This window comes from Seriola dumerili, unplaced genomic scaffold (genome assembly GCF_002260705.1).
Source record: "Seriola dumerili isolate Sdu_G_001 unplaced genomic scaffold, Sdu_1.0 BDQW01000409.1, whole genome shotgun sequence".
Taxonomy (NCBI): domain Eukaryota; kingdom Metazoa; phylum Chordata; class Actinopteri; order Carangiformes; family Carangidae; genus Seriola; species Seriola dumerili.
This window is the reverse complement of record NW_019174664.1, coordinates 535,995-563,937: the sequence shown is the minus strand read 5'-3', so window position 1 is coordinate 563,937 and position 27,943 is coordinate 535,995. Positions and strand designations below refer to the sequence as shown.

At 38.8% G+C, this 27,943-nt stretch overlaps 1 protein-coding gene across 1 annotated transcript; it reads right to left on the bottom strand.

The window, feature by feature from the left end:
* Positions 1-1,652: 1,652 nt before the first annotated feature.
* Positions 1,653-27,491, bottom strand: LOC111233565 (vesicle-associated membrane protein-associated protein B/C-like). The gene is made up of 6 exons (XM_022761414.1): positions 27,260-27,491; positions 18,003-18,155; positions 12,066-12,169; positions 10,365-10,445; positions 7,872-8,051; positions 1,653-5,333 (listed from the first exon to the last, which is right to left on the bottom strand). Exons 1-6 carry the CDS (start codon positions 27,315-27,317, stop codon positions 5,178-5,180), a joined length of 732 nt encoding a protein of 243 aa, XP_022617135.1. The 5' UTR covers positions 27,318-27,491; the 3' UTR covers positions 1,653-5,177.
* Between the last annotated feature and the right edge of the window lie 452 nt (positions 27,492-27,943).

Below are 27,943 nucleotides of genomic sequence, written 5' to 3'. Positions count from 1 at the left end.
TTAGACATCACAGCTACAAATGTAGAAAACCAAGGGGTAATTAATGTCCTTGCAGCTATATATTTTAACACTCTTATCCCACTGCAAATTGTGGTACTGCCAACTCAAGCAAAGTGGTAACAACTAACAAACCAGCCTGGCCTTGGGTGTCAGTGGCAGCAGGTCTGGCTGTGAGGAAAGTAGTAATCATACAGCATGTCGGTTTTCTGTCTCTTAGCAGTCAGTGTTATTCTTTTTGTGACGGGGCGTGCGCAGTCCTCAGAATCTTTTCACCTCATAATCAGTCTTGCAAACACTCTGACAAGCTGATGTGACAAAAAAAATAAATAAAAACTCATACATTTCTGCATATATACTGTATATACTGGATTTGCAAGCCAAGTATAACAGGGTTAAAACACCCAAATGTAATTTGGACCCATGAGCTCACAGACCAAAAGCAACTAGGAAACCAAGAACAGTGCTGAATATAGCCCCTGTTTGCCTATTACCAATTGCAGTCACAGTATCTGTTTTGCAATGAGATAGACATGCTACGATATTTACCCAGAAGGTAATTTTTCTGGTGATATCTCCAGAATACACACAAACTCTTCTAACCATTTGGATGAAAACCAGTCTGTCTGCTCCACAATAAAAGATTTTTAACCTGTTTCCAAAGTTGTAACTCTGTTTCCTAATCCAAATAAAGCAAAGCAAATACAGCTGCAACTGAGGAAAAGGGTTAAAAATCTTTTTTATTGTGAAATGTTTTTGAGGATTTTGGAGACACCTTCAGAGCAGCAAGAAGTGTTGTTAATTGACCATGGTTTTTCAAATATCACTGCATATTTCATGCAAGAAGCAGACACCTGACACTGCGACCCCAATGTGATGCTGATACATGAAAGGCACAAACTCTGGCTATGCTGTGTTGGGCTATGACAGATGGTTTGAAAGACATCTGTATGCATGGCCTGCTCAGACGTCGCACGCTGCGAGGATGTGATCCGGCCTTGGACCACAAGACTCGGTCACTTTTATCTACTTGTGTTCAAGTGTCAGAGACTGCTTGATTCTCTACTTTTACTCATGAATCAAGATACCATGAAGTGACATTTTGTATATGATTATTAATTCTTTTTAGACTTCACACAATGACTAAAAGTGAAATGTATGCCTTTGTGGTCTTTATTAAAGGGGAACTCATTTTTTACACGTCAAAGTCTGTGTGCAGGTCTTGTGAAAAAAGTTGCCTCAATTGATGTGACCTGAGTCAAGTGCAACATTTCAGCCAGATGGACCTCGTCTTCTTTTCACAAACAGCCTTTCCTTTAACTGTTCTTATTCATAACAGTTTGTTCATCCTGAGATCACATGGCCCGAATATCTTTGCTAATGGCTGTCTGCAGTGAGCTTAAGAAAAAAAAAGAGACACCTGTGCTACCACAGACGTACAACCAAATCGCACAAGCAAGAAACTACATTTACATTTCAGTGCATGAATTGACCTCTGAATTGAACTTTAAGTAGCGCTGCACAAGTCGTATCAATATGAGAACCTTCAAATTCTTTCACTTCCTTCCATGATTCTTGGGGGCGCCATTTTATTAATGGAAAAAACACCTTGTACCCTGTGTGCATAACAGGAAATGACTTCACACAATTAGGTATGGGCTTTATTCATTTAATTTATTAAGATGCTACATAGTCCAACCAGGTTGGGTTGTTTTTATACACCAGAGAGACTACTGTACTAGGAATATTAATCTTCTTCTCAGATAGACTTATTTATTTATTTATATACATACAAAACAGTTTTCCGACTGCTTACATTGATCACGGTGATGGTCAGAGACTCCAGGACAGGTCAGTGTAGTGTGTTTTACAACTATGCCTGGATCCATTAGTATTTACATGTAATTATTTTTGTTTCTTTAATCCTACTTGGAGTACCAACACTGACGTAACAGTATATTCTGGTAGGTGGAAGTATTTTCCTTGTGTTAAATGTTCTGATACTCCACCCAGGATTAACTGAACAACAATAATTTTCTGTAAGTACTATGTGACCCAGGCCTGACAACCCAAGATGGGACTGTAGCTCAGGTCTGCTCTGCCCTCCCTCTAAGCAGCAAGTCATCCTCAACCCAACAACTTTACAGAGATACAGTAGAAATACACGCTCATGTTTATTTTCATCTCTTACCCGCCAGCCAAATCTATTGTCTCCTACTACGCTATAAATGAAAAGATGGTGGATTTTTGTAATTTTTTTTTTAATTTTCAGTTTAGCAAAGTGGAATACACTCCTGCCTACTCATCTTATGAGGATACACTGGGATAAAATGTAACCGACTGCCTTCAAATAATGCAAAGTAGAATGACACTTTCCAATGCATTATTCTTCAATATGCAAATTGGGAGATGAAACAATTTGAGTATGTTTTTCTTTTGTTTATTTTTGACACAAAAATAACCATTGGCTCTGGAACAGTACAATGCCATCATGTGATCCCCTCACGGCTATAGCTAGGCTGTATGCTTTTTTCCTCTTGCTTGAGAAAAAAATATGTTATAAGCTGCAGGAAGATCAAAGGAGAAACACTCGTAACTTTAGTGCATTAAAAATGAACACAACTTCAAATGCAGTGAGGATATAACATTAATAAGCAACAGATAAATGCTGAACAAACACCAAAAACTGAGCAAAGGCCTGCAGTGGAGTGAAAGAAAAACAGACAAAAAAAAAAAAAAACAGCAAAATGAACAGCAGTTGAGAACTGCAGCAGCCATCTTAAAACACTTGCTGTGTCTCAAATCGGACACTTCATTCAGTACTTACATGTAGTACACTGTGTACCCAGTATACTCACTGGTGTAGTGCGTGAAATCCAACAGGGTAGTGTTGTCTCAAATCAAACACTGCCATTGTGCACTTAGCGGAAATGACGATCGCATCATTTGAATGGGATTGTCGGCCGCCAAAATTTCTGCTGGCTTCTCCGCGCATATGATTTACTGTTTCCTCTTTCATGCGACATAGAAGTAAGGCTGCAATCGGCAAAAGAGGTTGCGTTAGACTTTTTTCGTTGTCTGTCAGGGTGGTAAAAGTCGTCAAACTCAAAGCCGAGCCCGAACCTTCCTCCATGAATTTAAACGGGTGCTCCCTTGGGCATAACCAGATTGCTGCAGAGGCAGCTGTCATTAGGTTTTGGATCTTTGCCTTGGACAGACGAATTCTCATGGCCGTAATTTTATTTTGAATGGAGACTGGAATTACCAGCGCCATTTCAGCCAGAGTTTTGAAGTCGGGGAACATTTCTCCCAGGGAAGTGATCAGAAATCAGCAAGACTCCCTGAATGTGGGATTTTCCGATCTTGCAAGCACTTGCTTCAAGAGCAGGGACGTCGCTGCACCCCTCTGTGACCCGTGCTACATACACTCGAAGGCCTCCAGTCCGTCGCTCTTCAATGCACTGGCAGCACCCATATAAGCCGAGTTTCCACCGTAGGAACTTTCGCCAGGAACCATTTGAGGAACTATGCGCGTTTCCACCGAAGGAGCCAGGGTCTAAATTTAGTTCCGGGGTAATTGATCGACCCCAAAAAAGGTACCTGAACAGGGGGTAGTACTTTCCAAAGGTTCAGGAACTTTGGGGGGGGGGACAAAAAAAAAAAAAAAATTTCAGTGATGGAAAATATTTGTTTAATACGACCCCTGATTGGCGGAGACCACTTGTTCTTCCTAGGCCACCATTTCCACAAATTTGAAAAGTCGTTGGTGGTCCCTCCCCCTCCACTATGTAGCGGCGTGAGTATGGAAGTACGTGATTTGAGACACAGCAACTGAGTCGATCTCTGACATACATTTGCCCAAACAAAACATAATGTCAACAAATGTATGGCTCAGTAGGAAAATATGAGGAAACAAGGTCCCTTTGTCAGGACAAGACCTAGTTGGTGTTGATGTTGTCAGGAAAACTCAAAACCATTCGCTTCTACATGCACCTTCTGTCCATTTGTGGTTTCTCTCTCACTATATGTATGCATGCTTTCCGTGTGTTTGTGTATGTGTGTATATATATATATGTTAATGTACTGTATATATACCTCTGTCTTGGCCTGAGAATAACTTGCCCAAGGTCACAAGGCAAGGCTTTCATCTGGAGAACATTTACAGAAACGATCTAATCCTATAAATCTCATTTCAGGTAGCTGCAATATTCTTAAATGCATCAACCCTAACAACAAAAAAAATACTTAAAATCATAAAAATGCCAGAAAACAGAAAAGAGAGAAAAAGAAAATCAGAAAATGTAGTTGTGCAAACCTACAGCCAAATGACATTATTATTATCACCATTATAAAAGCAATTAAATTAGATTCAAAAGTCCAGATGCAACACTCTGAGTGAACGCATGCAATCAAACATCCCCCTCTGACAACTGGGGGTGTGGTGAACACCTAGTGACAGGTGGCAGGAATAAGGTAGACTGAAAATAAAAAGGACACGAGGAAAGAAAATACCTATGGTATAGTGTTTCATACACTGATCAAGGTTCTACAATCAAAGACAAGCCGATTTTACAAAGCCTCTGATTGGAAGAGTCAGTTTGATAGCCCTGTGTGAAACCCCGACTTTGTGGATCATCGCTCTGGTAAATCCCTTCCTTAAAGGGGGTTTAGCTGGAAGGAACACCTGGATATACTGTACAGTTGGGGGGATTACGTATACATATACATACGATCTGGCCTCCATCATTTAGAAAAAGAAATAGCAATACACTAAAATGACATTCACACAATTGCAAACTGACTCAATCGCACCAACACTACCTCGCCGGTGTTAGAAAATCCATTGGTCTGAATCACTAGCATTAAGTCATGTTTCCATTACCCCCCACCCACCGAACCAGTCATCTGTATACATGAAACTTTGGGAAGAGGGCCAGAATGATTATGTGATGATTACGTAGAGGCAAGACCTGTAACAGTAGGTTTGTTCATAAGATTATTTTTTCTTTTTTTCCTCATACATTACCTTTGAAATTTTTTTTTACATAAATTAGACTGAATCAAAACTTGTACCACCCCCCACCCAGCGGATATGGCGTTTTCTGATCCAAAATCCCACATTCTGTGATTTGTTTTCATCCCCCGAAAGCATGCTGCGGCCAACCGAACTTCTCTGCGCTCTACAAGACCAACTTGCCCACGATGACGCCCACCACAAAGAAAAGAATGATGAGGGCCACCGTGCGGGCGCTCAACCCTTCCTCTTTCTTCATGCCAACTGAGGTGTGCTGAGATGACATCACGTTACTCTTCCTCATCCGCAGACCATCGTCCTCCTGAAACGGGGAGGAGTGGACAGGAAATAATTGGGATAAGATGAAAGAAAGGAAGTGTGTTGGAAAAGGAAGAGGGGTGGTGGTGGTGGGAGAGTGAAATAAAAAATGAAGATGAAAGAAGACAACATGGGGAAAAGAGACGGTCAGTTTGTCAATCAGTCAACAAGATGAGGCAGAATTTATTTATTAGCTCAAAGAAATAGAATCTGCTTAAATCTTCATCTGACCCAATCCCCCGAGGACTGCAGAAGGCGCCAGGCTTTAACACACTTCATTTCCCAGCAGCGGGTGGGGGGGCTCTCTGTTAGTTTAATCTAAGCCGCAGGAGCAGCCAACAGTCGTTCTGCCTCTGGCATGAGCTCAAAGGGGAGGAGGTGCTGGTGGTGTTTGAGGGGCTGTCTGTGATGTGTGTGCATGTGACTCATTTCCAACCAAACCTTAACAAAACCCAATAAACCTTACTTCATTGATCGGTGTGATTGATGGCAGACTCATTGATCTGCACAACTGCTTTACGAGCATCGAACCCTGAGGTCTGACACTGATTATAGATATGAGCAGTTTCACTTAATGCAAACCTCAATCTTGAGTTACTGTCTCTGTTCAAAGAAATACAGCGAAGGGTGGAGGACGCTGCAGAGTCATTTGGAAGAACAACGTTGTGTGACTCAAATTTCCACTAATTTGCTTATCTTGATTGTGAACATCAATCAGCAGAAAAAAATAATCAAAAAACACAAATGAGACTCTGGATGTTCAATGATGTCATCTGCAAATTTTGATGATTCAGATGAAGGGAGGTTTTCGTCTTTGTTCATTCGATGGAGTAACACTTCCCCTCTGTCTTTGATTCAAGCCTGAAGCTACACTGACTGAACTAAACCATATGCTACAAGATTGAATGTACAGTACATATTAGAGGGGAAATCAGAAAATTAATTGATAAAAATTTTGATAATCTATTAATCGTTGTAGTTATTTTTTCAAGCAAAATGCCAACGACTGGTTCCAACTTGTCTAATATGAATATTCGCTGCTTGTCTTTGTGTCTAATGAACATTTTTCACTATTTTATAACATTCTGTCAACTAAACAATTAATTGATCAATCAAGGAATAATAAATTAACAATAATGAAAATGGTCCATGGTTATAGCCCTAGTTGATTATTAATAGCATCAATTAATTAATCAATTATGAAAGTCAGTTTTTACAATACCAAAATACGCTGGTTTTAGCATTTTCTTGGACTTCTAGGATTGTAAAGTGAACATCTAAATAGTGCAAAAAAAGTACACAAAAAGTACACAAAATAAAACTGTTACTGATCTTCAGCCCTTTTGATTACAGGCATTGTCCTTGTCTCCTTTGAAAGGTAACTTTTTGAATTTCATATCCAAAAAGTCAGAATCAGTACAACAGATCCTCACCCAAAGTTACAGAGGCACAAACATGGTAGAAATGGTTTTTTTTTTTTGCCTCGTCTATTTTTTTTTTTCCCCTTTGGCATATAAAAGGGAATGTAAGGCCTGTAGTAGTAGTAGTACCTTTTGTGTGCAAACACTTGGAGCCCTAGCCACAAGTCTGAGCCAACTCTGTGTCAACAGCTGTTGCAGTGATATGGGATCCTAAAATTCATTGCACAGACAGAATCAGTTGACTTAGAGCTTCCAAACAATGAATAATTTGTCAAGGTTTGTGAAGACTGAGCCCAGCGCAGGACAAAACACACACTAAAGTATTGCTACCAAGGCCAAAGGGTCCAGTGGATGGGATGGGGTATTTTCAAAGCTTAAATATGTCAGCTTGGGTTTCTGGGAAAATATAATAGGCATTTTGCTCAACGTTCTGATGTTTTATAGACCAAGTGATTGGTAAGTTGGTTGATAATTGTTAAGCAATTGTAGGCTGGAGTTATAGTATATGTTGACTGAACATTTGATTTGTTGACAGTAACTTGTATCCAGTATCTACCTATTCTCCAATTGGCTCGCACACTCACACACCAATAAAAGTGCCCAGCAAGCATGTGATTAGTGGAGGACCCACTCCTTTGCCACAGCCATGATTATTACGTTTTCATAAGATATAATCTTTGGGTGGATTAAGCTTTAAGGAAAACAAGCAGTGGTACTACATCGCACAACAAAGGCCACAGATTTAATGAGTGAGGCGATTGTTTAAACTATCATCTAACGTGGATAACAAGATGCATCAGAATCTGTCTGATTAAGCTCAGCAGGTGACTGTTTGATCGATGCCAATATAGGTAGGTTTGTTTTGTAGTAATTAAAAAAGAAAAACTTGATAATTGATTTGATAATCAGTGAACCGCTGGATTTGTATCATCGGTGGTTCAACCACCTCCAGTAAACAGTAAGTAAAAATTCCTCGGGGAAACCATGCACATCCTTTATTATCCCTGACAGGGAGACTGGCGGGGTACGTGTGTCTTTAGCGAACCACTGAATAGGAGAATAAAGCAAAAATGAATAACAGAAAAACGAACTGACTCTGGTCCTTGAGTCATCTCACTCACCCTGATCTGTTTGTTTTCTTCCCGTAGCCTCTGAGCCTCCATCTGCAGCCTCTTACACTCCTCCATGATTTTCTTTACCTCCCCGTCATCAAGGGTGGAGCTCAGTGACTTCGCAGGCAGCGCAGACGAGTCTGACTTCAGCAAGCTGGACGACATCATCTTGTTGGACTCCATGTCATGCTGTGAGTGGGTTAGATGGGCACAAGTTATAACGTAATATGTAGACTGTTGTTGCTGAAATGTTTCTATGGCAACTCTGAGCAATGGTTTGGCTGGCACACAGGTACAGTTTACATTTGGGGGCTTGCAGACTTTCATGTCTACCATGTATGGAAAACACGAGCCTATAGGAACACAGAGCCTCATCTGAAGCCTCCTAGCTCTACAGTCCATTATGAAGCCAACATGCTCCAAAGTGTAAGAAGGTCAGTTAACTGCACAAGATGTCTTAAAAATTGAAGACAGCTAACAAGCTTCAAAACTAACTGTGCACTGTGATAATATGTTCAACAGCAAAGTCTTCTTTTACCCCAGCAGGGGAAAAATAAAAAAAGCAAATGAATAGCTTCATAAATTGCAATCCTGCTAATGTAATTTAAATGCTCAAATGACCATGTGGCATGGCTTATGTAGGCCAAACAAAAAAACCTTTCAATTACATATTGCAGAGGCAGTCAAAATCTTTCCTAAAGGAGATATCATAGCCAGACTTAAACAGAGAGGCGCCTATTGCATAAACACACTAGACGATATATATACACACACTATATACACATACAGTATGTACACTAAATGACGATTTCTCTTTCGTTCCTATTAATTATTTCAAAAGGTCTATTAGTAGGGTAGTAAATATAGACAGATTCTCTTTATTTATTTTTATATGTGGCTCAGCACTCAGATGGCTCTTGTTTAGTGTTATTTTATTACATTATAACAGCTGTATAATGTATTATGACGATGTTTACTGTTCACCATTCCCACAGTCTAGTTATTTAAACATTTATGCAACAAGACTAGCTGGGGTTACATAATATTTATGATTTCTGTTTTCACCTTAGCCTAGCCTTATATAGATATACTCTTATGTACTGTATACTGCACCTTTTATAGCTGTTACTGTTTTTTGTCATTACTTTAGTAACCCTGTTGTTTGCCTTAATACTTTGTTATATGCATGGTTATGGAGTGTCTTCACTTTATTGTTTTGCATATTGCTCATTTACATATTATACTACAATTTCTTTCCATAATATTCTTCACAATGTCACCGTGATAGCATTTTCAGAATTTTCTACTGTCCAATTGTAAAGACAAGAGTATTTATCTATTGATCTACTTTGTATTTTCCTTATATATTTGTACTTTTTTACATGCATCCATATTGGGTTACACTCTTTATATTGAAGATAATAGTCATTCATTGTTTTCTTGGTTTTTCTGTGGGAAATGTACCCAGATTATATTGTTCACTATATGTAGTGTTGAAGAATATATGTGCTGTGCTTCCTATAAAGTGTATCTAAATTTCTGTAAGATTTTAAATATCTGGAAGCTTTAAATATGATATTATTTGTTTTAGTCTTTAAGCTCTGAAAAAGGCATATTTGTGCCAAAACATCAGCTTATGGAGGAAAGTCTGTGCTGCATAACCATTAAATGTGCTCCAGCCTCTCTGCAAGGTTTTATGCTTGTTCAGTGCCTCCTATCTCTGTGTTTGTAGAAGAGTTCACCCAGGGGTGCCTTTCATAAATGGATCAAGCTGGTTTCTATCAGCATTATCTCTGTCTAACGGACTCTGTGGAGCACAGTGCTGACTGGGAGCCATGTGTATGTTTCGCACAGCTCATAATGAATTGAAAACAACTACTATAGGTCCTTTTCCCTCCTGGTGTTCATGAAGCCCGTAGACTCAGCTCATAACATGACGAGATAATGCCTCCACAGTTGTGTGGGGTCCGAGAGGAATCACAACAATAATAAAGCGCATGTGAGACTGAACAAAGTGACCCTCTGAAGGGTTGTTGATGCTGAGAGTATGGGTGAGGAAAGGAGAGAAAGGTGGAGGTGGAGGAAAGTAGGACAGGGTGGAGAGAGAGAAACAGCATAGAGAAGATAGAAAGATTAAGAATGAGAAAGAGCAAAAAGAAGAGGAGAGATGAAGACTGAGATGGGACAGCTGAGACAAAGGCAGAGAAAGAGAACGCAGATACAGCAGCAGAGTGCTGGAAAACAATAATAAACATTGTACCCTATAAATAATGTAGAACCTCCTTGGGACAAATATTAAAGAAATGTTGTACTGTACAGAAAGAAGCATTAAAGTAATTCTGTTACATTTGATGAAAACCAACAGCATGATAAATAAAGAATTAAAAAGAATTAAAATTAGTTTGGCAATGAGATGTAGTCTCTTTGATATCCAATCTGTAGTGACAACAAAAACCAACATGGTCCGACAAATAGAGGAGAGGAGCAAGAGCATGTGCTTACCGTTTTTTCGTTCTCCACTGGCATCTCAAAAACACACCTCAGCTTGGAGTCCATCAGCTCCTCTGGCTTAGCCTCCTTCCACTGGATTCATGTGATTGAGGTAAAAGTGAAGATTGCAATGGTTGGTGAAAAATCCAAAACCAAACTGGAGTAACAGCAACATTTGTAAATCTATCTTTCAATGTTACATGTTTAAACAGGGTTTCTGTAGTGGTCCCACATTTGAAGACCTTTTTAATACCACTTAGAACGCAATTTAATACTGTTTTCACAGTCATACTGGGCAAAGACTGACAGAAAACCAGTAAGAACAATTGGGACACTTTAGAGTCATTAAGTGTAAGACAATGGATGTTGTATGGATGTTTTCTATGACACTGAAAGGTCAATTTTAGATAATGATAGGATATGCATGTTCTCAAAAAGAGGGGGAAAAAAATAATTTCATAATTAAGTTTTCTAGAATATGTTAGCCCCTATCAGACAGTCCAAGGGGTTAAATGTAAAGTTTGCCAATCTTGCTGTTGTTCACACTGGGTGGCAGAAGCCTGATGTTTAGAAAAAAACCCTTAAAGGTTTGCAATCCCAAGGTTGCCTGTTCGAATCCCACACCAAATGGAAATTTCTTCAGAGGAAAAGTGGTAAAGTTAAGCCGTAAACGTACACCACAACTGCAAAATGCTGTTTAAATACTTGTAATTACTTCTCATTCAGGCAGTGGCTATAAATGTGACTGTGATCCTCAATGTGCATTTTTCACATTTTCATCAACAGCTGGACTGTTATCAGGGAGATCTACTCTGTCCATTGTTTCCCGGCTCCACATCTCGTGTGAAACAACAATGGACAGAAATTTACCACCAGGAGGACTGCACTCTCTCTCTGTTGTGCTCCTCTTAAAATCCAACTTCAAAAATCTGCTTTCAAGTCTAACCTCTGTTACAATCACAGACTTGCACAATACCCCACTGGGGTTCAGGCTCTGCCTCAGTACAGTGTCTCTTTTGTAATCGTTGCTCAGGTTGTGTGTGTGTGTCTGTGTGTGTGTGTGTGTGTGTGTGTGCCACAATAGCATACCAAATTCTTAAAACCATTGTTAGCATATTAGTGATGATTTACTGTATGTATGTTGGCCAGTGACTACAGAGATGACTTCGAGACCACACATGCTGTTATGACTAAACTGCGTTCATTGTGTTTTTTATTGCTGTGTGTCAGCACTGCGATGCAGGCTCTCATCCAGGCGGGGAGATGCAAATCAACCACCTCTTTCCTTAATGTTACATTCATTGGATATATTTCCTGTGCTGTTAAGGGTCTGCCCCTGCGAGAAATTCTTTGCACACACTCATCAGAGTTTCTGCAGTGTTCACTAAATTAGATGTAATCTAAAACTGACACTTGCCCATTATGAGTTGATGAACTCCCTTCCTACTGTGGATAACACTAGTAGTAATAATGCATATTAACTCCATAAAAAACGATGAAAAAGCCTCCTGCATGAACAATCCACTGTGACACCAGTCTCACTTGTTGTGATGTATAACATCTCCTGACTGTCGCAGGCAAGAAAAGATATTAAACACCTTTGTAACATTTGTAATACGGTTCAATACTTTCTTGCATTTCAATGCTTTTCAAGACCTATATATACAGTGAATGATGGTGAAAAATAATTTCAAGAAGATGAGACACACTCACCACTCCCTCCATGTCAGTCATGTCAGGAGGCGCTAACATGGACTGGACCATGAACTTGTGTTTGCTCTTCTCATTGGGGTCGTAGTCAAAAGGCTGCAGCATAACTGAAATACAAAATGATCTGTGTCAGCATAGGGAGGAAAACATATGTCCTATGCACCTGACGTAAAGATTTCAGGATTTTCTTCTTTGCTATTATGAAAAGAAATGTTAAGAGCATGCTATGAAATCACAGCAAATCTGTAGGCTCTGTAGGATTAATAAAATAATACTTAAGGGCAGTAGTTCTGGGGTTGGGACCCATCCAAGGGCTCCAAAGATAGATCAGACTATATTGTTCTGTTATATTGTTCTTTATTTTTTTCAGACTATTCTCTAATCTTTGCTTATTTTTGTGAAAATATTTGTGGAGAAAATCCTTATTTATTTGTCTGTAGTTAACAGCTAAAATTAGGAGTGACAGAAAACATAGGGATGATAAGTGACAAAGGTGATCAGGAAGTCCCAACACAGAATTAGTATTATAATTTTGCTTTGTAGTTACTACCCTAATTTTATTTCCCCCTATTTTAAACCTCATCATCAGGAGACTCAGGAAAAAGTGTAAAAAATGTCTTATTAGTATCATCCAAATTGCAGCAGACACACAAGAATGCAACATGATTTGTGGGTGAATCTCAATGACAAAAAAAAAAATCTTCTGTCCCAAGTACGAACACTTACAGAGCACCAGCAATTAGGCTCTTCCTTCTTCGTTGTCAGCAACTTTCCATCTCTTTCCCTTTCTAAACTCTTGTGTTGGCTCCTCAGATTTAAGAGGAATTAGTAAGGATCAAATACACATGTATTTGTCAAACAGTAAACTAAGGCCTCCACGTCTTCAAGAAACTGGGCTTGCCCCTGCTGCTTGGAAAAAAAAAAAAAAAAACGTGGTGGAGATGATTTATTTCTATGTTCGTGTTACCATGACGGCGAAACACTGACAGATCTACAAATTCCCAAGGGGGTAATCTTGCTAACAGCTTCCAACCCTGCCTTTTTCTTTCTTAACATTACATATCACTCTAACAAAAAGCAGGTGTGGAGTTGGAATACAACTTTAACCCATCACCACATCAGTCGCTTCAGCCTATGGTGTGTTATTTGATGTCATTCCAATGACTGAGAAGGTATTTTAGAACTGCAACGATGATTTACAATCACTTTTTCATGTCAGCGTTCAAGTTAAGTGGGCTGGAAGTGCAGAGCTGATGAAAATGTCTATTGATGGCTGATCTTTTTGTCCTCTTTTAAATGAGGTGTAATTCAAAGACATATTTTGACATCAGTACCAACTATGTCTGCAATGCTGGCATGATTCTTTGGCTTTGACAAGAAACAAATGACCTCCTAATTTCAAAGCCGGTGTAGCTATCAGGATGGTTTTCATATATGGCACATGCCAATTCTCCCTAGAGTGGAAAACCTCAGAGATGTAGTGCACCATTACAGCAATCAGGGCAGTTCAATATCGCAAACCAGAAACAGACGGCACGAACAGATTGAGAACGTCCTGTTTCAGTCAGACCCAATTTGCACGGCCATCTACCTTAGGGTCCAAGGGGACAATAATAGAGAATGGAGGCAGGAAAGCATGTAAGTTCTTTGAGCAACATAAAAAGGTCCTGAGCCAAAGCCTGAGATGAAAAAGACATTTCCACAGTAGGGGAAAAAATGATAAAATTTATCTTTGATTTACAGCCTTTGAACACACCTTTGCAAAAAGCTACTTCTGCTAATGGCGTGATTTAGTATTCTCACTTTATGTTGGACAGTCATTAATAACACTTACAAAGGCTAATTGTAGTTAACATGATGGTCAAGCAGGATGGTAATCGCCTGCCTGCTTGTTGATGATGAATGGAACGAAGGGTGAGGGAGGGGGGTAAGAAAACTTTCCTTTCCTGTCACTAATTAACTATTTCACACGGGACAAGACGCTCACAACAGAATTACCGCTAACTTTTTACCCTGGAGAACTTACAGAGGTAAGGGTTAAGCCTGCAGATTCTTTATAGTATGGTATACATGATCATTTAATCTGAATTTAAAAAAAACAAAAAAAACAGCTGTTATCTTTATTAACAAATTAACTGTCCATTTACAGTTTTATAAAAACAGACAAAAGCAGAACTAAGAGGCTGGAATGAAGGTTTGGTATTTTTTGCTTGAAAAATTACTTGAACCTTCAATCAATTATCAAAATAGTTTGGTTTAATTTGTTTAATCAAATTTATGTTTCATCACCACTCTTTAGCTATGGGTTTAACAACAAAGACATTCATCACTCAGTTCAGTTTAAAAACTATGGTGCCATGTAGCACATATTATGTCACTTAGCTTCAAAAAAAGTATAAAACATGAGACTTCAGCATTTCCCTGACCCATTGAAGGTGAATTCTCAGCAGCATGTAACACAAAACAAAAGCTATATTTGAAAATATACAGACAATAATATGAGATAAATTCACCACTTGTCAGTCTTTACTTTACTTTAACTGAACATTATGACACAACATGATATGAAATGAGACATGACATGACACATGACACCATACAGCTCAGTATCAGTGACCTTTTCACACCATTCAGAGAAGCCATTCAGAGAAGCCTTACGTGTAAAAGGGTGTTTCCTGTCCACTTTGTTCAGTATTACTCAACATAAAAACCTGGTCAAAGATCAGCAAACCTACTGAGACAATATAGCGTGGGAGCGGGGAAGAGAGTGAAGTCAAGCATAGCTGTCCAGATACAGGTCCAGAGGGAATACTTGCCGACATGTAACAGCAAACACTCATAAAACGTATTCATATTCAGGCTTCTCAGGGAAGCGGGGTCTCACACTCCTGAGCGTGTTCTCCTGGGTCCTTCTTATTCAATATAATTCAAAAAGAAAAAAAGGTACTGACTATATACCACCAGGCTTATTACAGGATGGGAAATAACCCACCATTCACCAGCACTTCAATCCACCACACTTTTGAAGGAATCTGCTACTACTCAGATGTCAAGTCCTGTTATAAGAATGTTGTTGCTGGGTAAAATAGCAAATGAAGTTGGAAAATGGAGATGTACATACAGCATTACTACACCACTTTTACTTTTACCGCAATTGATTATTTTCATTTTCAGAAGGCTCCTGTCTTTTATTAAAGGTTTTATTTTGTTTAGTGTGTTTTTAATCAGCCAAACAGCAGCACCAGTGAACCAGGTTTCTTGTCTGTCTAGCTCTAGCTACACTCCATATGACTTGCTATGCTAACATCAGCTTGTTGACAGACGATCACTGAGAGCCACATCTTACATGACTGACAAAGAGGAAACTCCCTGTGTCAAAATTGGGCAAATTATGTTCTTCCTCACATGGGAGCTTCAACTCTGGCTGTCTCTCTGACAACAGTCCTGTGGTACATCGCAATCATGTTCTAAAGCATTAGCATTTTGCCTCATGAAGGTCTGAGGGCCATAAAAGTTGTAAATAAAGTACAAATGATCATCAGTGTACAGGATTCTTTGGCTCTTTATAACTATTTACATGTATGAAAACATAAATGGGTGCATGTATAGAATCACATATGGTGCATTTGAAGCGATTTCCAATCAAATGTATTTAACTTTAAACAAACAACCTGCTTTTGTTTAGGGCGTTTTAGTGTATTTGATGTTTGTCCAACAAAGCTGCAAGATACATTTCACTGTTCAGTTTGTTTGGTTTGATTGAATGCAAAGACATTGTGGTATGAAGTAATTTTACTACATTTCAGCACTAATAGTAGTATATCAGGAAAGTTTGATCAGTTCTATGATAATACAGTTTACTGTGATGTTTTTGGCCACATTAACTGCAGCATGAAAATGTGACAGCAGCACATAGTTACTTGTGAATGTTGGAAGACACCCTTTGTGTGGCATATGAACATGAATATGGATGTGCTAAAGAAGCTTATACTGATAACTGCAACAAAAGAATAGTTATTTTTTAATGCGGTATACTTGCTTTCTGACTCTCTTGGAATGATAATACGAACCAAACATGTCAGACAAATGTCTGACATGTTCCCAGAAGAAGCTCAATATTTGTGGACACAAGGATTTTTGAAACATTCACGCCACATATTTTTCCACTGGATGCTGCTACATAACACCAATCAAGCTCAGCAACATTCCTGTGGTCTCGGCTACATTCTACATATAAAGTTACAGCAGGGTTGAGCTTCAAAAGCACTGTGTCTATCCTCAGCTAAGCCAGCAGATGACACATCTTGGGTTTGTAGGTATCCTGTGGCAGACAGTTCTCTCTCACCTCGAGTAGAGTGCATGTCTACGTAGCTTTTGTGCTGCTCTGTTAAAAAAATTGCAGGTCAAAAATGAGACAAACTGAACCACAGCAAATTACAGACCCTGTCCTCACAAACACTCAGTATAACAATACTTTTGCCTGAATACCTCAGTATGGATGATGTTATTTCGGGAAGGACTATTTGTGCTTTCAGAATATCTTTAAAACAAGAACATTTTTATTAATAATGTTGGTAAGACAACCAAGAAGGGTTTTATTTCACTCAGCTAAACCTGTCCCATGTGTTGTGAGATTTTCAACAATTAGCAGTCATGCAGCTTTTAAGACCAGGAAGAAAGAACAAGGCAGCGTTGCCCCGTGGAGTTGTCTTGAAAACAAACAAAAGTTGTGTTTATATTCAGTGTTACACAAAAATCATTGTGTGTATCTTTGAGGTCTAACATTTCCTTCCGTATAAAAACAGTAGCAAATCCGATACTTGAATGCTGCATTTTGAAACCTGGATTGTCCATGTTTATCTGCTTACAGTCTTCTTCTTCACTGCTTTTGCTGGTGCATTGCTGTATTTTACCACCTCCTGATGATCACTGGAATAGTGTGAATCCACTGGCAGGACTGGGTATGGCATCACCTGCATCCTCCTGCGTACGCACTAGTACCCACAGGGTACTTCAGCTATAATGCAATGTTACTATAACAAAAGTCAACCTTGAGTACTTGAGTTCTCCCTGAAGACAGATTGGACAGAAAGAGGTTACAGACCGTGCCTACATGCTTGCCGACTACATTTGACTGCATTTGACTACCTTCTCAGAAAAGCACTCTTCTTTTGGGACTCAAATCTGTGACGGCGACTGACAGAGTGGATGTGCTGATTTTTCACCCACTGCTGACAGCAGGCCCCACTGACACACTTTGCAGTTGTTGACACCAGATAGGAGAGGTTGTAAAATGAGTCCGTGGCTGTAAATGGCAGAGGAGGCACAGGGTGGAAACATTAGACTGTACCTGTCTCCCTCCAAGTGTATGACTGAGAATAAGGCCTGCCAGGAGAGACTTGAGACGACAAGGGGATACTTCGTAAAGGGGAAGAAGAAGTGTGGGTGTTTATGTAAAAAGAAAATACCCATATAGGATAGGAGGGAGATAATAGTTGGCCTTCCTTCCTTACACTGAGCCATTCTCACATATACTTGTATTTTATTTTAATTAAGACACAAATAAATCCACAGTCAGATGTACTCAGATATTCAGTCTCATAAGTCCCTGCTGTAATGACTAAGGCTGCAACTCATGATTATTTTCATTATCAATCTTGTAGTCTAGACCTACAATGAAAAAGATGTATACAGAAAAAAGATCCTCATGTCCAAGAAACTGTAACAAGCAAATGTTTTGTATTTCATCCGATAAAGACAGATTATCTAACCTGTCAAATTTCTAGTGACTGTCAAATTTCTAGTGACTGACTAATTGTTTCAGCAACAGTAGCAGCAACATGCTTAAGTTGCCTATAGGTAAATAAGTAAGTAAATAAAGTTATCTGGAAGACTACTTGCTTTACACTACTTTCATGCCTCAGTTTCCTCATTTTTTACCTGATACGTTGATTGAGGTGCCTGCATCGATGATTCCGCTGTTTGGCCGCACACAGTACCGGCGCGGTGCTGTTGTCTTCACCTTGAAACACACATTCCTGTCTGTTGGGTTGGAGAGCTTGAGATTTGTGGTGACCACGTCTGAGAATGGACCTGTGAAGAAGCGAGACAAGGTGGACACTTAAAAATCAGTTTTTGGGGTAGTTCAGGAAAAGATCTCTATGTTCTCTTTGACAATTATATATAATGTCCTCTAAAGAGTGCAATCTTTAAGGATTATCAAAGACTGAAACAGGAAAAAGGGGGACAAAACGTAAACTATACAAGTTACAGAAAATGGCAACAAATCAGTTATCTCATTTAAAACTGGACAGAGATCCATTTAAATGTTGATGTTAGCCAAAGACACTCCCTCAAAGACACTGATCTCACGCAATTGTTTGAATGCCAAATGGAAGAAGAAAACAACACATGTACATGACTGATGGTGAATGAATACAAACTCAAACAAGCACATAATGTGTGTAACCTGCGCAGTGAAAAAAATGACATACAAACCAAATCAAATGAGTTTCCCTAAGTGAACTGATCAAAATACATCAAAATGCAAATCCATCATACACTGCTGCGGAAAAAGCACCAGGAAGAAAAAAAAAACAATAGTTAGAGAGAAAAGAAAAATAAACAGTTAGCTTCAGGTAGACATAGTTCTTAATATTTTATTTTAAACATCATGTCTTAAACTGACAACAAAGAAGAGTGTAGAGTGGAAGCTTAATTTTATTGAGCAGATGTCATATATGTCAAATAATTGTTGCAGCTCTTAATATATGGCAGCACTAACATTGAGACAGTTTTTTGTCACAATAAAAGATCAAATTTAAAAACATCAACTAAATATAAAACACTGATTCTACCAAAAACACACTATTGTACTGTGTACACAAAGCATACTAAGGCTAATCAGAGCTTTTTAAACAATGGGAATGTTTAGATAAATTAGCTGACTGAAATACCATTGGGCAAAGACTATAAAAAATATGTGACATGTATGCTACCACATTTAAATGTGGTCTACCAAAGCTTTACTGGATTTGACTTTAATTATAACAAATTCTGTCTGCTACCCAGAGTTTGGATCTTCTTCCAAATATTTTCTTTATTTGATCTGACATTCGGATAAACATGGTTTTACTGCCAATTCAACTACTGCAGGTTTTTAAAACGTTTGACTTGAAGCTGTCCTCAAGATAAATAATTCCAATCTGTTTCTCGCATTAAAGTCCCAAATATTGTGTCTTAGTAGCACAGCATAGCGAGAGCTGCGCTACTGTAAATATATGACAACTGATGCCTCATCTGTCCTCTTGATAAAGAAAAAGAGTTCTAGTATCAATTTACAAAGAATAACATTTTAAACCTTTAAAGAATAAACTGTGTGTACAAATCTATAAATCACAGACTTCAACTACTGCACTACCATGAGCAGAGTAGCTGATGCAGTTTGGCTTTAACTAATTACAGCTATCATTGTTGATGCAGGCCACATCTCACTGAGGCTCTCACAAGGCCAGATGCATTAAGCTGCTCTACAGATTCGTCAATAATGCAGAAAACATTTACAACAAAAGCCACAGCATAGTAACACTGTGCCAAATCTTATCCATCCACAATGCAGGATAAGACTGTCAGTGTATTTTTAATGGAGTAAGTTAAGATAGCTTTCAGTTCATTTTCAAAAATTGGTCATTTCATTCATGTCTTTAAATTGGTGTTTTGACATATTTTTCTGGTCTTAGCGTCTTTAAAAAGCCATAAACTTTGGTGGACAGCAACTAAGTCCAATTAGTATCTAATAATTTCTATTGGTTTTGAAAATTATATGGTTGTCAAGGCAATGCTCAAGTTTGAGTAATGTCTGAGGTTGAGGGAGTAAAGAGAAATGAGGACATGAAGGAGGGGAAAGTGGGGGAGGCATGGGAATAACCAGCGAGTTCACATACAGTAGCTGTGTCAAATCACCCATTTAGCCCTGCTATTCATAACTATGGTATAGTTAAGGATCTCTCAGTATAGGAATTGCATACACTCAGTTGCCAGTTTATTAGGTACAGCTAGGTAAAACTAATGTGGTCTAATCCACAAGCCATGAAATATACCCTCCCTTTATGAAGGTTATAATGTTCAGCTGTTTTAGAGAGGTGTTGATTCAACTGTATGGAGGCTGCAGTTTGTGATGCTGTTGAAGTATATAATGAGAGAAGTTTATATCATTTAATTTACTCTAATATAAAGAGGTTGGCCATAATATTAGGAACAGTATTCCAAGTATGATGCAATATAATCTGCATCATACTACAGCCCGCAAAATAACTATAAAGTTGTTCAATCACCACCTCTCTAAAACATTATAACCTTCTTGAAGGTAGGATTTAATGCAGGACAGTTATACGAGACTGCATTAATTTTAATGTGTAACTAATAAACTTCTAACTGCATGCATTTGTTGGTAACGTGCTGTCTGGGGTCCAGTTTTGACAATGTCAGTAATGTGATATTTGATGGTTAAACCCAAAATGATTCATCACTACGTAAAGAAGTGGAGATATCAGCAAGGAGTGTTAAGTTTGTGAACAGACAGAAAATTAGACTTTGCTGGAAATCCCCCAGAATCCCAGAGGAATGTGAATGTGTGAAATCATGAAAGTCTGAGAACCCCTGAATTCCCTTCAGCCTCAGTTATACTGTTTGATTATTGCTGTTATTATCATCACATTATCAAAGGTTAGTGGGACTAATGGTAGCTGATAACTTAGATAGCTATATAAACATTAGCCAAGTAGCCTAGCAATTGAGACTCTTGAGGGTTTAGGACGACCTGCAAGGCAGGGGGGCGTGTGACCAGCAGAGACAGCCACAGGTGTCAGTAGGCAACACTGTGTCCTAAAAACTGTGACTGGATTACATTTTATGTTATCATGATGAGGATATGTTGTTAATTTACATATTTGACCTTATCAGTAAATTGTCCATGTTCAGGCACACTTGGTGAGGGAAAGACTGAGGTCTCTCATACAGAAAAAAGCTCACATTGGCTTCAGACACAACGTGTTTATTTACATTTAACCAAAACACACGCACATAATTTCTAAGAGACAGGCTTTTTGGCAGCTTTGTTAGCTTTTAAACTTGTACTGTTCATGTTACCTGCTAAATGGATAATACACGAGCTCAGTCGAGCAGGTACAGTCTTCAAAGAATATTCATGACTGGCTTAAAGAGTTAACAGCCCCCCCCCCCCTTTATTTCTTCTTCAAGTGTCCATACTATTGCAGTGATCACAACAACTGCAGTGTCTTGATACAGCAAAACATTTGACTTAATGGAGGGAACTCTAATTTTGTTTGTTATTTTAGAAGTTTTCCACTCTGCCTCCTCCATTATTTTCCTGTATCATATTTCTTTGCAACAACCTATTGTCTATATCAACTTCTGTTTTCTGTAAACAAAAACAAATTTATATCATCTGTACACTGGCTACCACAGCCTCAGTGACATGAGAGCAGATGGCTATATCAGTAAATAGTGATTAATTATAGACAAAACAGGAAATTTCAGCTCAAATAATGGAGAGGTTCCAAATTATTTGAAATATTTCAAGAAATTTGGCTGAAGAAAATGCAAATTAATGCACGTTTCCATCCACTGCTGTTGTGCAAATGTTAGAAGTTGCTTTCTTCAAGATTAACAGCTGGTGGCACAGATTCTCCAGTCAGGTGACATAACAGTCTAATATCACTCCGCACAGATCTTATGTTTTCGTCTGCTATTATTTTCAGTCTCTTCATTGGAGTAGTATCTTCAGTGAACATATGAGTTAACTCTTCCACTTAAACCAAGCATAAAAATTATAAAAATGCAATATTTCAAGCGTTTTCCAAATTTCCAGCATTTTTTATTATTAGCAAATTGAAAATGAACATAACAACAGGTGGATGTAAAACCACTTACTAACGTATCTCTCCTGTTAGTGTTATTTTTGCTCAATTTGAAGGCAGTAGCAATTGACAGGTTCATGTTTTTCAGGTCAGTTGAATAAATATGCAGATTTAAGAGTTGTTATTTCTATAAACTGACTTAAAACAATCTGTGCAGCTGATTTCAATCTCATCCACATATGTCAGCCATCAATGAGAAATGCACCAGACCTATTTGAAATTGCTGAAAAAAGATATTACATGTGGGCAACGATTCAGAGGTCCAAAGGCACCAGATAGATTAAGAAGTATAGTTATTGCACTCACATGTAATACCCACCACGACAGAAAGCAGCACCTCACACTCTGATTCATCCTAAAATGATGAATGAAGTGACTGAATTTCCACTTTGATGTAAGGTTTTCTTTTCACTTCACTGGTAATGACATTAACAGAAAACTAAAATGTGTTGGGGATAAGAGCTCTAGTATGAGTACGGTAAGAACAGTACCGAAAAGTGTGAACCTAATCTGGCTAATGCACTGCCCCTGTAGAAAGCCCAGACTCCAATAAGTCTTCTCTAAAATTATCGATACATTACACATATCATAGCAAGTGTACCACTGGCCAGATATTCATAGTTTAATTCCAACAAATCCCATTCTGTGTATTACTTACATGCCTTCTCACAAAACCAGTGTTACATGTAATTAATGTACTCCTGTTATTACTGGCAACAGTTTCTTTATTGACAGGACACTCCAGAACCGATAAAGTGAAATGTATCCAGGTAGCTAACTGGCAAGTGTTAGTCACTCCTGTATTTTTCCACTACCTCGAGTGAAAGCAAAGCTAATTCATAGTCAAGTGAGGGGCAATGACGAAAGAACGTACGACTTCCCAAACTTAGAGGATACAGTGCCAATACCACACATTTTACATTTTACAGTCAGACTTACGGAAACCAAGTTTCATTTTAGAACTTTACAGTATCGTTAAAAACCATATAAAATAAACATTTTTCATAAATTATGCTATGTCTAAAAGGAGGCAAAAAATTATTTGCAGCCAATGATTTTTGTTACTTTGCTGCAGGATATTAAGATGTCTAATTATCATACACATCATGAACAGACACATGAGTATGGGCTGATTTGGGTTTTGAAACATTGTTGGTCTGGTGATGTTTTTCAAGCTGCTGTAGCAGTGAAAGTATTTTTAGGAAAAGCACAACTCCTGACTTCTTAAGTGTTGACAGTGAAGACAGCATTTGTTGACCAACTTCCATTTAATCAAATAATATTTTAACTTGTGGTCTTATACAACATTACAAACCCCACCACTTGGTAAGGCCAAGTTTTCTAATCAAGTGCAGTTTTCTAATGAAACAACAAACAGGGCCTCTACAGCAGCTACTATAGTGAGGATACAGTTTGCAGTTGTGAGAAGCACACTTGTGCTGCATGGAGAAACATGGAGCTATTTCAGAATTAGCACATACACCAGATTGAAGATAAAGTTTCAGTTCAGCAAACATCCAGAGCAACTGACACTTCCCTTACCCGTTGAGCAAAAACAGAGAGGAAATTCAGACTCTCACAAGCCTGGCTTAACATCTAAAGACTTTTAATGAAAGGGACTCACGCCACCGACTACTGTACACCTGATCTACTACTTCCTGAAAGTTTCTTGGGACACCGTCCAACTCACGAAAACCACAAGTGGCAGTAAAAAACTATTACGAAGAACTGATACTTGAAACTGTTGTCTTTTAAGGTTGGATTTTATAAATAGCACATAAAAAGTGGGGCGCTGGGAGATTTTTGTAAAGATTTGTTAATATTACCCAGGACGAAGATGAAAATTAATGAAAAAGTCCAGAGCCTAACATTTGAGTATTTGGTCCACAGATGGTCTGAGCCAAGGCCTGACAAGTTGCTACTAACAGACCTACTGCCTATTTCACACTGCGTGCCTACATATTACTTGGGGCCTGAGCATAGGCATGTGATTTGTGGTATTGTCTACTATATAGAGCAAAACACATAGTTCTTTCTGTCTGTCTAACACACAACACATCTGATTTGACATATTATCTTTGTTTGTATAACACGCTGGTAAGGGTTTATTTTAGAGGTCCCATGTTGTCTAATGGGACCCCTAGCTAATTTCCTAGAATCTTTCCTCATAATTTCCTAAAAACTAGCTTGCATTTAGCTGTAAATTTATTTAGCTGTTTCCAAGAAAGGCTTCGTAATTTGGTCCAAATTATAAGGGAAATGGAGAAAGTGTAAGTTGTACCCACTCGTTATATTTGACTTAATAAGAAAATACGGAAATGATGGTGTAGCTATGTGAAAAATATAAAGATTTGTCAATATCCAGTTTCCTAGAGGGACTAAAATTCATTTAACTGATGTTTCCATTAAACTCATACAACAGGACACCTCAAACATGCTAACTGTCAACAGTTTCATCACAAGTCAGTGTACAAGATTAAACTACAAGTAACCATAGCAACAGTGCTTCTGCCTCATGCTGGTATTTCTTATTTTTTTTTATTGTCAACAAATCCCATGAAAAGACCATAACCAACAATACACTGGTCATACTAACAAGTACTGCCTGTGCATCCAACACCTGATATACAGTAACTTATTCCCCTATGACATAGGTGTCCAGAGACTATTTAAAATATATTTATATAGAACGACTTGTTGAATATTACGCAATTCACAAGCTCATAGTGGACTCTGAACCTGTGATCTTTTGATACAACTCAGACACTCAACACACAGGCAGCTTTAGCATAACAGCAGCTTAATGTGTTGCATACTGTTATGAAGAGCTATTACAGGGCTGCAATTAAAAATGATTTTTATTATCAACTAATTACTTCCATTAATCTATGAGTCGTTTGAAAATGTCCGAACATTGTGAATAATGTCCATCCCAATTTCCAGCCAAAAAACCCAAACACATACACGGGTTCCGAAGTTTTATCATCTGTGCGATACGCTCTCAGGCATGGGGTACAAAACGACCCAAAATGATTAAGAGCTTATGAGGAGGTCAACATGAAAGGCTGTTTTTGTGCCTAAATCTGCACAAATCCCAGAGGCAATGAGTGGAAAATGTTCATTATCTCACGACAGAAACCTGCCGGTTAGCTCAGAATGCAGAATTAGCTGTTAGCTCCAGTGATCTGGTCACAGCTTCTGGATTTTATGAAGGTTGTGGATGGTCTTACACTGAAACTGCAGGGATAAACACCAGTTTTAAGGTAAGACAGCTCACACTGTTACTTTGTGTCTAAGGTTGTGTAATGAATATTGCTCAGGCTCTATCTTGTGTGTCTATGACATGCGTTTAGAGTTTCCATTTGGGAATCGGTGATACCTGATAGAAGATCAGAGTGATGGCTCTGGATGAAAAATGCATCACATTGTTATGCTTACAATTTTCCATAAAATTATAAAACAGTCATGCAGTCTCTTTTCATGTGGCTGATCAATAATACTGATTAAATCTTGGATTGGCACAGTTTGTCAGGAGTGAAGCACTACCTGTTTACACCACAGTCATTTCTAATGTGAGTTTTTGCATTATCTGGTATATATCCAGTGCCTGGTATATTTTGAGGAAAGAGCAGGATTTTCATACATTACATAGTACTGTGACAAATATGATAACCAGAATGATCACACTAGTGCTCTCGCCTTGTGCAGCAAGCAAATCGCATGACAACCTTTTTTTTTTTTTAATGTTAACAGTATGTTTAACCCATGCTACCAGTTGATGTTTCTCGACACATAAAGGTAATTTCTCTTTACCTGTGGAGCTAACTTTGTGAATGGCCTCGTGTAGCATTATAACTGCTACCGGCTGCTGTTTCTCACTGGAATGTATCATGTTAGCTGCCAGAGTTGAAAGACATCTGTCAAAGGTGGCGTATGGTTAAAAAAATTATGCAAAGCAAGCATGTGTGTCAATTACAAATCCACCTATAAATAATAATTTCATGGGTTTCCAGGAAGCTGCTTTATTTCTAAATAGCGAAAATGTCCATATATGGGTTTTCAACCCCAACCCAGGTCTGAAGCTGATTGCTGAAGCTCATCCAGCAACAGTGACGCTCACTGGCTTTTGTGACAAACAGAGGCATCACTTTTTGGTGCTGATGGATTTGTTGAAAGTGTATTCTTTGGTTACTTTGGGCTTCACAACCCAAACATTAGGGGTAGGCGAATGAATCCCCAAAGCATGAATACTAGCAATACAAAGTTTTGTTTTAAGTGTTGATACTAGTGTCAACACGCATTCTTGTTGCTATTGTGTGCATGTGTACAGTGATGACCTCTCTAGTCTTAGGGAAAGTATAACAGCCAATTTTTGGCATTTTATAAACAAAACAACCAAACGATTAATCTAAAAAAATAATATGCAGATTAACAATCATTTGCTGCAGCTTCGATGTCTCCAAATCCCACTCCTTATAAGAATAAAAGTTTGACTGTGCTTTGAGGCTTACCTCAAAACTATTAAAAATTTTGTGAAATTATGAAGCTTCTTAATCTTAAATTCAGGGTACAGTATTTCAAATCGTATCAGGATGTCTATAATCTTCTACAAATACAATATTACCATATGTGTTTATGTAACATTATTTGGGCCTAAAGCAACGTGACATGTTGCAGCCAAATACCAAGCTTAACTCAAATGTCTATTAGCGACTGTAGAGCCCAAACGATGAGCACGTTGATGACCTGTAGCTATAACATATGAAGCAGCAAAGGTTGCAGTTATCAGCTGTCGAGTTATTAAATGACAGCTGGCTGTCCAACAGAGCAGAGAGCTAATATCAGCTAGCCAGACCTGCTAAGGATGTTGCAGCTTGCGAGCAATGAAAGGTAATGATTTAGAGGGCAATTATATTGTGATATGTTTATTATTATTACTATTTCCCAGTGGACATATGTTCCTTGTCTTGCACTTGGAGCCTGTGTTAGCGGTTGCAGAATGAATGCATGACAGGGCCTGGCTAGCTTAGCCGTTGGAAGCTAATCCAGCTAGCTAGCTGTCAGTTGACCTGCCGTCCTCTCAGAGCAGTCTTGCTCTTTTCATACGAGGGTAATATTATCAAAATGTGTACTGCAGCTTCTCTCCAGTTTGGTTACCGTAATGCTGGCCTGTCCCCCTTCCGCCCCTGCGCCTAACCCTGCTGGCAGAGGCGGTTCCCCCCCCTCTCCCGTCCAAAGCCGGGCCCTCCCCTCTCTTACCTCTGAATTTCAGTTCGTGCTGAGGCTCCAAGAGCAGAACCTGTTCCGGCCTGGCCATATCCCAACAGCTGGAGCGGGGTTATCGCACTGCAACCAGTTCCTATCGGTTACCCCCGTGTTAGGATGTTATTAAGTGCTGCAACGTCCACGGAGTTATTTTATCAATGAATTAGCGGTGGATATCCTGATCCTGTCCCCCCCCGGTCACTGGTGCTACTCGAGCTGCTAACGGCTGTTGTGATGCAGCAGGAAGGGAGTGAGAGACAGCCCGGTGACGTCACTGCCTCTGCAGAGAAAGAGAGAGGGGTGGGGGTTGAAGCAGGGTGATGATGGGTGATGATGGGTGATGCCAGGGTGCACCCAGGGCTAGTTGGGGCCACCACCTCAGTTTATAGGAAACCTCAATGTGCGATATTTGAGTGCAAGGAAGTGGCTAAAACATGAAGGTTGTCATTTCTGACCAAAGACTTCAGCATCTAAGTTTACCAAATATTATCATAGTGGAAGAAATAAAAACAATAACAACAACAACAATATAATAATAATTATTATTATAATTATGATAATAATGATAATATAGTAATGAAAATACATTTTTATAGCACTTGTAAGGCAGATCCTTTACTTGGGTTACCAGTTGTTCGACAATACTCAGCAACCCATTTACACAAGCTCCCACACTGC